The sequence below is a fragment of the Lactuca saligna genome, chromosome 8 (assembly GCF_052625555.1).
Source record: "Lactuca saligna cultivar CGN05327 chromosome 8, ASM5262555v1, whole genome shotgun sequence".
Taxonomy (NCBI): Eukaryota; Viridiplantae; Streptophyta; class Magnoliopsida; order Asterales; family Asteraceae; genus Lactuca; species Lactuca saligna.
Window position 1 is genome coordinate 132,098,696 of NC_136424.1, and position 11,816 is coordinate 132,110,511.

The window sequence follows — 11,816 nt, forward strand, 5'->3', positions numbered from 1 at the left end:
ACATACCTGGATCATAAGAACTACTATTTTCAGAACACCCCTTTGCTTCTAATATTCTTCCAAAATCGCCTTCTTTTTCCTTGTACTTTGGGAGCTCCATATTTATCACATGATCCTGCTTGTCAATGTCATCACGAAAAACTTTTCAACACATATAAAAATTTCATCCGAAACCATGACATTATCTTTTATGTTTTGATCTTTATATAAATAATAAGGATTTAACAGGTAAGCCATCATGTGTAGTAGACTATCAAGCCGACCTTTTGTTCCTGTCTCAATAATTTCTATGATAGAACGGTAGTTAATCACCACATTATTGAAAGCCATTTTTATATCTTCTTTGGCTTGCTGAAGCTCTCCATACAAGAAGCCCATTGATGCCTTTCGATCTCCATCATCTAGTCGAAGGAGTTTGACTAACGGGGAGAAAACCTTCAAGCATAAGTTTATCCCATTCCAAGAAGATCGGCTTATCACGATTGCATAAGCTCCTAATCCATTTTTTTTCTGGACCATTTTCATTGTGTCCATTCATGACTAGTAAACATATGTTTTAACTTTTCTTGCTTCTCCATCAAACTTTGTAACGTAAGAAATGTTGTAGCAAACCTAGTAACTCCCAGCCTCACGATGTCCTTACACTTTCTAAACTTCTGCATTAATGCCAACGTCCAATGATGTCCATAAATGAAAATAGTTAAAGTTTTTGCCTTAACAATCCATTCTTTGAATTTACCTTCTTTACCAATTGCTTCAAGCATAAGATCAATTGTGTGAGCAACACAAGAAGTCCAAAACATCTTTGGCCTCTTGTCTATCAACAATTTGGCAGCCGCCATATTATTGGCAGCATTGTTTGTCACAACCTGTATCACATTTTGTGCCCCAACATCTTCAATACACTTGTCAACATAATCGAATATGAACTGCCATGTGTGTGAATCTTTGGAACATTCAATAGAAGAATGAAAAGTTGTTCCTTCTCTTGAGTTCACACAAAAATTCATTATGCTTCTTCGTTTTCGATCAGTCCAACCATCTGTCATAACTGAACCACCATTACGTGCACACTCTTCTTCTTGTTTCTTGAGAAGACCTTTAGTTCTCTCAACTTCTTCCTTCAATAATGGCTCCCTAAGTAGATATTGACTTGGAGGACAATAACCTCGACCACATTGCCCAACTGCTTCAACAAACTTCTTAAAAGCATCGTTATCAATCGAATGAAAAGGAACACCTGATTCATACATCCATCGTGCACAGAATTGATGTACACTAAGTTTCCGTTCTTTGGAAAGTGCATCTAAAAGATTTTGTTGATGCATATTGACAAAAGGACCTTCGGGGTTGATAGGATTTGTAAACTTGTCCAACGGACGCAAATTGCTTCACCATTTTTTCTTGGATCCTGCATAAAACTCATTATCTTCTACTTCAATTTCAACCTCTGCCCTCATTTCTTCTTCTAGTTTTCTTTTTTGCTATCTTATCCTCTTTTGGCTTCTCAAGTAAAGCAACACACACAACTTTATCTTCTTTGCTTGCATTCTTACATATGGCTACACCATTTCCTTTTAGTCTTGAAACATGGTACTTTAGCCTAGTGATTCCAGCTTTACATATAAATCCACAAAGCTTGCATTTGATTGCATCATTATTTAGAGGATCACACAGTGTGCCATAATTCCATCCTGGATCATCCGAGTTTCTTTTCAAGGGTGCATTTACATTAGAACTACCTTCTGTTGCACCATCCAAATTAAATCTTGATCAATATTAGCCATTCTTGAATAAAATTATAATATATCCTGTTTGAAAAAAAAAGTTGAAAACAGATTAGTAGCTTAAAAACATGCTATATATAAGTTTCTAGATCAAAAGGGATGCAGAAAACAATGAGCTCATTGAAAAGTGAAAACAAAACCTCTAAGAGAAAATTAACTGCAACTTATACCGGTGAAAGAGAAAACAAAATCTCAAAATGGATGCAGATTACTTCTTGATCCCCTGTTCAAATTGACGATACTTATAACTTATGAAACTAACCACTTCAAGTTTTGTATGATTGGAGAATGAGTTTTATGGTTGAAATCAACATACTAGAATGAGTTTTATGGTTGAATTAATCATTGAATGTATAACATAATCCAACATAAGCAAAAAAATTTCTTAGGCTTAGTGGTTACCTCTCGATGCACGCAGGTGAAATTGAAGAACAAAAGCAGGATGTAAATATTTCAATCAGTGAAGAACTATAGTCGATTACATAGAGTAAAGAACCGAAGCAGCGCAGCAGGTGAAGATCGAGTGATGAGACCAGTTTTGTAAGTGAAAAACCGAAGAGAGTTCGATCGAGTGATGAGATCAGTGTAGAGAGTTCGATCAAGAGAGCATGGTGTTGAATTGTAAGTTGTATATTTAGGTTTTTACTGTCCCGATTGTTGGATTAATGTCTAAGTCCATAACTATAATTGGTAAGACTTGACCCGACCCGGCATGGTCCATTTGGGTTGCATACCATCATGCATTTGGATAGACTATAATGAGAGAAATAAAACACTTATGGTTATTAATATATTATAAGTTCTAGTATATTAATAATAAGAATAATAAGATTATTTAATTAGTATTGATCAAGAATTAATCTAGGATTAATTAAGTGATCAAAAGAAGACTAATTAAATATATGAGTTGATTGTGTAAATCATCCATACTTATATAGTGGGCTAATACTCCATGGATTATCAAGTTGGGCTAAAACCCATAGGATAGTCCATGGATGCTCCATGGTGTATTTTAACCCATGGATCCAAGGAAATGGAAAGCCATGACAACTAAGGATTTACCCTAATTGTAACACTATATAAAGATCTTATTCTTGACAAAAATCGGCCACTAGAATCACACTAGAAAGTGAAGAAGAGGGCTAGCCGATTTCATGAAGTGTAGAACTCTCTTAAGTTATTCTAAGTATTTTGATGATTGTGATTCCATTTGAGGCTTCCACACTATTGGGGCTAGGCACTCAAGCTTCATGAAGACTTTCTACATCAAAGAGGTATGTATTCTATCTTGTTACACTCATTGTTTTGTATGCTAGATTAGGATAATACCTTGGATGTTCTTATTTGCATGTATAATAGAGAAAACATAGATCCAAGGTATTTAGAGTTGCATGTACACTTAGGAGTGTTAGAATGCTCAAAACCCAACAGTGGTATCAGAGCGTAGGCTTGTTTTCTTGTTATACCTGCAATAGATGCTTAAGAAAATCGAAAGTGTTGCTGTTTGATCATCAGACTCGGCGAGTCCATCAAGGGACTCGGCGAGTCCATGCCTAAAAATTGATCAAAACGATCCAACTCGCCGAGTCGGTTCATGCACTCGACGAGTTGGACCCCCAGACAGCATATTTTCGAGGTTTTTGGCTAGAAATGGACTAGGAACATTACCCTAAGTTGTTTTTGAACTTATAAACTTGTTTTTAATGTGGTGATGTGCATGCTAATCCATTTTCAAAGATAATTGTCAATAGATTCATGTTTTGTATTAGTTTAAGGTTTAGACTAATTACATGAGAAAGTTTGATTTGAATTATCTTGTTCTTATGAGTTGCTTAGATTAATAGAAAAGTTAATTGAAATAGTTGTTTTCAATCCATTTTAATCTAAGAGTTGAGTATAAAATGTGTTTGTGTAACTTCTCCTCAAGTTACATGAAGAGTCACATTAAAGACTCATAAAACTCATAAAAGTTGGTAATGGTTACAAAATGAAGAGTCTTGTGTCATTGAATTTTTTTTTATGACTCCATAACTTGTCCTCAAGTTATGGAAGTTCAAGAGTCACTTCATTAATAAATAAATAAATAAAGTGTAACCTTAATTAATTCCATAAGTTATAAAAATAAAGAAAAGTTAATTCTTTTATTAGTTTAAAGTCTTCCATAAGTTATGGAACTTGAAGAGTTTTTTGGATTAAAGCTACTTTAAACACATAAGTTATGGAATTAATTAGTTTTGAATAGATTTCAAAACTTGCCCTCAAGTTTTGGAATTTGAAAAGTTTTCTCTTATGAATACTTTAATTCCAAGTTAACCCTTAGAATTTTAAAAGAGTTAAAATTCAACACTTATACTATTTATAACATTAATGGTTAATTATTATATATATATGTATAAGAACAAGTCGTTTTACCGTTAGTAGGCCTCATTCACGAAACCGGTCTATAAGGTGGGTATAAGGTTGTTGCCTATAAAATGGCGACTTAATGGGTGTATACTCTCACCCACCGCTTGCTTGATCGGTGGAGGGTCGTTAGCCGAACGGGTAGGACAATGACTTTAAATTCTCCCTTCATTAAAAGTATTAATGATAAATACTAAGTAACTAAAATCTTAATAATTCCCAATCTTAGTTACTTTAGGAAAAATGTGAATTTGGTGCTAGCCAATGGAATTCACACTTTGTACCTTACCAAGTCATTGGTGGAGCGTGTGTGGTTAACCGGCACACTAACTTGGACTAGTAAGGACCACGAAGGGTGACTTAATGTTTGTCATAGATCAATGGAGCGTGTGTGGTTAACCGGCACATTAATTAGGTGATAATATTAAGGGTACCAAGTGAATTGGTATGGTTATTCACACCTTGTTTTGTGATCCTCGGCATCCCAGACACAAAATTGGAGAGGGCACACTCGAGATTGAAACATGCCATTGAAAAGATCAACGAATCTCAAAAGATCTAGGAATTTCAAATCCAATTAAAACCTAATAAATTATTTCGTTTTTCACGGTGGAAATTGGTGAATCGTCATTCGCCTACCTTCAAATATCCTATAGCTTGGATTACGGCATCCCTCTTCCAAATTATAAAATATTGTGTTGGGTCCTAGCCTTAATATTTCATATTGGGTGTTATATTAAGGACATTAAATCAACTATCTTGAATATCTCCCAAAACATGTCTGGTTTAGACATTTATGATCTTCCCAAATCTCTTGAAGATGATGTTCCTCAACATCATGCTTCACTTCCTCTATCTCCTCCAATTATTCTCCCTCACCCACAAGTTCTTGAAAAGTTTAAAGTCACTCGAGCCCTATTGGCAAGTAAAAGTCTTGGTGTGGTCACATCTTGGAGATGTAGTCACATATTGACAAGCCGGGAGAGTTGGGTGTCAAAGTCTTTAAAATTTGGTGGTTCAATCACTTTCTATGTCACATAGTGAGTTCTTTTGGAACACCTATGAAAAGGACTATGACAAGAACCTTAATGATTTTATCTATTTGTTAAGATCAACTTCCTCAAAACTTGATAGACATTGATAATAGTGACACAGGAAATCCAGAAAAGCATTCTCTTCCCAATGGAAAGGGACCGACCATAGTCAACTCGGTTGACCAAATGGTAAAGAGAAAAACTAAGTCTGTGATAGTCCCGTGTATCAAAGGGTCCATATGTTTATATTGCCAAAGAAAGGGGCATTGGTTGCAAAGCTGCCATAATTTACCTAAGGATGTTAAAGTTGATAAGTTTGACTCTACTTCAGGTAAAGTCCACTATCTAACTCTGCTAAGTTTCTATTCTGAGATTCTTGATACATGATGTGACTGGGTCACATGGTGATGTTTTAAGAATCAAAGAAAAGGTAAAGAAACTTAAAGAAAGAATATGCTGAATCTGATCGCGTAGATGGATTTCTATCGCATAGTTTGAAGATTAGATTCTTGAGCTACTTCTTAGGAGTTATAATATATTGCTTGTGAATAGATAACAACAAGGTTTTCATGTGGATTGTAAGGATAAGTTTTTCCGCAAAGTTTTAAAATAAAAGAAAAAAGGGGTTTTTTAATTTTATTTATTTAAAATATATATATATATATATATATATATATATATATATATATATCCTTACAATGGCATCTGTGGAAAATTGTTGCTTATATGTTTCCAGTAATAGCACTATTGTAAAGTGGATTTGATTCTTTCATTTGTGGTAGTGTCTGAATTTACCAAATGAGGAAAGTTTTTTTTATCACCCAAGTTTCAATTGGACAGAAACTTGGAATCATACAAGTTGTATTGTATGATGAATGAGAATTTTCATCTTTGAAAAATTAAGACTAATTCTTTGATCACATGTATATGTGAGTCAATTGAAGGACTAAGGAATTAGGTACACTGGGTGTGCACTGGTCAAGGTCCACCACAAAGATTGATTTGTCATGATTTACTAAAGTTAAGTAAATATGATTATACTTATAAGGATAAGTATAATTCTGTAACATTGGAAAGGTTCCAATGTATGGCAGAGCGAATAAGAAGAATCAAATTAGGCAGAAGGATAAAAGTTTCTCAAATCTGAAAAGATGGGAGAGTACTTTAGTATCAGTTTTATGATCATCTTAATGATTTAGAAACCATATCACAATTTCATACTCTAAGGACGTCTTAGTGCATTGTTATGGCTAAGAAGAGAGGTCATGAATTGTTGGATTGGTTAAGATCAAGGAGATGAGTCATACTTCGTTCCAAAACAATTCTTAGAGTCATACTCCAAGATTGTAACATCGAGTGACATAAAGTAAGGTTTAAAACACTTATCAAATGTAGTGTGAAATGTTTCTACTCTTGTACATTTGAGATTGGTAAGTTGTGATGTCTTGGATGAGACAAAGACCAACTAAGACCAATTGTGTGAAGTGTTAGTCTTGATAAGAATCTGCACTATCCCTTGAATATTTGTTTTGTCAAGGAATGGTTCTTGACTTGGGAAACTTATATGTCAAGGGGACAGTGGGAGCCTTGAAGATCCTGAAAGAGTTTCAAGATTTAATCAAGAGTGAAACCTGTAATTTATCACTAGCACACGACTTAAGGTTTGCAACCTATCGTGTTGACATAATTCTTATTTCTGTACCTACTTCAAATAAGTTGAATTTTTATGTGAGTTATCAGAGTTTAACTTGGAAGCATTGGTGGGCCTTGTGCTACCAAGGTGACAAGAAATTAAGATTGAACAAGTTTAATCCATATGAGTTTGAATTTATCACCAACCTTGTCTTGTGATTATGGTTTTGACAAATTCACATGGATAGGAACTCATACACTATAAAATCTAAGTGTCATAAGGTTTCTCTCCGATTCATGAAAATGATGGTGAGGAAACGCTTTCACTAAGTAGATTTTACGTAGATATCAATTGTGTTATTTGCATTTTCAAAAGTCGTTAGTGGAGCGCATGTGGTTAACCAGCACACTAACATGGACTTGTGAGAAATGGCAAATGCCTAAGAAATTGAGACTATGATTACGACATCCCTTTTCATAGTTCTGAAAATTGTTTAGACACACGTGTGAGCTATCTAAGAAAGGATGTATGAATCTAAATTTCAGAAGTCCAGCAGATTTCTGAAAATATGTCAGAGCTAGTGGGAGCATAAGTGTTATGCTGATAATCATCATGTTAGTGGAAGCATGATTATTATGATTAGTATTGCAAGCTAGCAATGTTAATTATAGAAAACAAAGTTTCAATTCGTGAAGTTGCAGGGGTTGAAAAGTTGTTTTGCTATAATTAAGGGAGAGGAAGTTATACTTCATGTCAATTCTAAAGCTTAGATTGAGATTTTAATCATCTTTAGTCAAGAATATATATGAATTTTGTGTTGGAATGGTTCAACTTGATGAAATTCTATATATATTGCATTTTCAAAATTCGATTATGATTACGACATCCCTCTTCATAGTAAAATTTTGAAAACATGGCAAATAAAAAATATTGTAGCAAAAGACTGGTCTAGTATCATGTCTTTATGTCAAACATCATGAATCGTGTCCCATATGCTTCGGATATAGGATCGATTTCATGTGCTATAATATTCATCCTTTCTAAATTTTCCAAATACTCAGGGCATTTAGAAGGGAAAAGTCTAGAACTGGATATGACTAAAGTGATTAAGCAATTGTCGAGGAAAATCTGAGGTTTGCCAAAGATTGGTTGCTCAAGGACATTTGGAAGTACAGTGTTAATTTTAGCAGGACCATATTGACATTTTCTGAAAAGAAGTAACTCTTGTTCGGAAGTGATATTCAAAATGGGACTATGGAAATGTCTCCATAGGTGGAAGTTATTCAATCTATGTAAGATTAGAAAAACTTCAATGCAAGAAGGATGTTCAAAGCAATGTATTTTGAATATGAGACTTTCGTTCCATAGAAGTTGACCTTCTTTGGAATACTCTATAATTTTTGGTGACTTTGTGAACAATCATTACAAGAGGAACATTGCATAAAAGTTTAAAATCTAACAGTTTTTTGGTAAATGATAGGAATCGGGGATTCTCACATTTACAATAAGGATTTGGGATTGTGAAATGAGTATCATTGGAATCATGATCTACATCACAATGTAAGGATCATAGACAAACATAGTGTGCATACTTGGGGTATGGCATAACTATTGTTTAGAAAAACAAAGTGTACATGCTAGGAGCATGGGACGACTGTTGTTTTTATTCAAGTCTTAAGTTGATTATTTGAAACATTGAATAATGCATAATCAATATGGTGATAAATAAAAAGTGGTTTTATTTATATTCAAAAGGGTTCTGAGACCATATTAGATTCGATTATTATTGTGTTTCACTTTGCATGTTTTGACTTCCAAAATAGCTAGGTTATTCTTTCTGAATAACTAAGTTATTTAAACACTCCACAGTCGTTCATATGTTGGAAGTAGGTATGAATCAAGACTATCATGAATCGGGTTTGTAGATGGCTAAATGGGTTTAGTCATGGCAATGGTTGCTACAACATTCATGAGTGCTCATAAGTTATGAGTATTGGAATAAACCCACGCTCACTTGTATCACTTCATGGAATTTATCTCGAGTGATCGTGAGACGGTAATATCATATAAATTTTCAAACCTAGAGATATGAGTTTTTACCTATGAGTTGGTTGTGCATTGATTACACGTAAACGCATCAGTAACTTGATGTTATAAAACGTGCCTTTGTGTACAATTCAACAAGTAGTAGAACAAGCATATGAGTCGAAGTGTATCTGTTCCTTCTAGAAATAGAAGCGATATCTGGGCCCCTCGATGATTTTGTTGTGACCTATGTACCGGCCGGTCAGAACTGAATTGATGTGTTCGATTAAGTTCTTTGTCAAACAAATCGAAAACCGGGAAACAAACTGCTGGACAATAAGTACGATGTTGTTCCATGTATTTGTCCGGCTGATATCATGAGAACAGAGGATTATATGATCCCTTATCTAATGGACAAGTCATGGACAAGGTCAGAGTTCATCTACAAGGTCAGAGTTCGACAGAAGCTTTTGAGAGCTACGATTGTCAGTTGGTTCCTGAAGTCATACGCAATAATAGTTTTAGACTTATCCAAGTGGGAGACTGTTGGATTAATGTCTAAGTCCATAACTATAATTGGTAAGACTTGACCCGACCCGACATGGTCCATTTGGGTTGCATACCATCATGCACTTGGATAGACTATAATGAGAGAAATAAGACACTTATGGTTATTAACATATTATAAGTTCTAGTATATTAATAATAAGAATAATAAGATTATTTAATTAGTATTGATCAAGAATTAATCTAGGATTAATTAAGTGATCAAAAGAAGACTAATTAAATATATGGGTTGATTGTGTAAATCATCCATACTTATATAATGGGCTAATGCTACATGGATAATCAAGTTGGGCTAAAACCCATAGGATGGTCCATGGATGCTCCATGGTGTATTTGAACCCATGGATCCAAGGAAATGGAAAGCCATGACAACTAAGGATCTACCCTAATTGTAACACTATATAAAGATCTTATTGTTGACAAAAATCGGCCACTAGAATCACACTAGAAAGTGAAGAAGAGGGCTAGCCGATTTCATGAAGTGTAGAACTCTCTCAAGTTATTCTAAGTGTTTTGATGATTGTGATTCCATTTGAGGCTTCCACACTATTGGGGCTAGGCACTCAAGCTTCATGAAGACTTTCTACATCAAAGAGGTATGTATTCTATCTTGTTACACTCATTATTTTGTATGCTAGATTAGGATAATACCTTGGATGTTCTTATTTGCATGTATAATAGAGAAAACATAGATCCAAGGTATTTAGGGTTGCATGTACACTTAGGAGTGTTAGAATGCTCAAAACCCAACACCGATTTCCCCTTTTGATGTAATGGACTTGATTTTTACTTTTTTAGTTATTTAGTATTTACCTTAGCCCAAAGTCAACAAAGTCAACAGACCCATAACGCGTTACGAAAAAAAAACGTGAAATGGCGCGCCTTACTACGTTATTTTTCCGCCAAGCTTTACAATCACGCCTTGGTCGTTTTCCGGACGGCGACCCCCCACCTCGGCGCCAAGGCGCGTTATTTAGAACCCTGATAATATGTATGTGAAAGCATATATATATATATATATATATATATATATATATATATATATATATATATATATATATATATATATATATATATATATATATATATATATATATATATAGGGTTAGGTTAATGTGAGACGGCCTAATTTTGTGAGACCGTCAAACGCATTTTTTTATTTTTTTAGTTAATTCAAGTTCCGAAAATAATATTTAAAAAAATAATTTTTTGATTTTTGCATTTTAAAATTCTTTTTAGAATATGTATAGTGTAATATTCTATTTAGAATATTTCACCTATTTTAAAAAAATAAATAGGATTTTTTTTATTCTTTTTTTTTAGTTAATTCAAGTTCCAAAAATAATATTTAAAAAAAGAATTTTTAGATTTTTCCATTTATTTTGTATTTTAAAATTATTTTTTACAATATGTCAGTGTAATATTATATTTAGAATATTTCACGTATTATAAAAAAAAACGGGATTTTTTTTATTATTAATTTTATTTTTTTATATTTTATTTTAGTTAATTCAAGTTTCGAAAATAATATTTAAAAAAAGAATTTTCGGATTTTTCCATTTATTTTGCATTTTTAAATTATTTTTAGATTTGGTCTCATGGTCTCACAAAATTAGAATGGTCTCAAATGAACTTGAACATATATATATATATATATATATATATATATATATATATATATATATATATATATATATATATATATATATCTGAATTTATGTTCGTCAAAAAAATATATAGTAAAAAAATTTCTTACCTTCCTACCAGATAAAATTTCTTACCGGATCTATATATATATATATATATATATATATATATATATATATATATATATATATATATATATATATATATATTTGGTATAAGTAAAATGCTATTATGTATATATGTGAAAGACTGTCTATTTGGTATAAGTAAGATGCAATTATGTATATTTTATATTTATCTGAATTTATGTTTATTTGTTATATATGTACACATACTTTCACATACATATACCACATATATAACAAATAAACATAAATTCAGATACATATAAAATATACATAATTGCATCTTACTTATACCAAATAGACAGTCTTTCACATATATACATAATAGCATCTTAGTTATACCATATATATATATATATATATATATATATATATATATATATATATATATATATATATATAGATCCGGTAAGAAGTTTTTTATGGTAGGAAGGTAAGAAATTTTTTTACTACATATTTTTTTGACGAACAAAATAAATGAATCACTAGATGATTCATTTTTAAGATGATTCACAAGAAAAAATTCCCAAAAAAACATCTTTATGATTCATCTTTAAGTAAATTATGTATGTATTTATGTATTTATATGGGTATT

General features: G+C 32.6%; 1 protein-coding gene across 1 annotated transcript; it reads right to left on the minus strand.

Moving 5' to 3' along the window:
- Window positions 1-521: 521 nt before the first annotated feature.
- Window positions 522-1,328, minus strand: LOC145010105 (uncharacterized). The gene has a single exon (XM_078968688.1). It carries the CDS (start codon window positions 1,326-1,328, stop codon window positions 522-524), a length of 807 nt encoding a protein of 268 aa, XP_078824814.1.
- Window positions 1,329-11,816: the final 10,488 nt, after the last annotated feature.

Coding starts and splice junctions, on each gene's coding strand:
- LOC145010105 (XM_078968688.1), bottom strand. CDS start 1,328: ATGCATCAACAAAATCTTTTAGATGCACTTTCCAAAGAACGGAAACTT.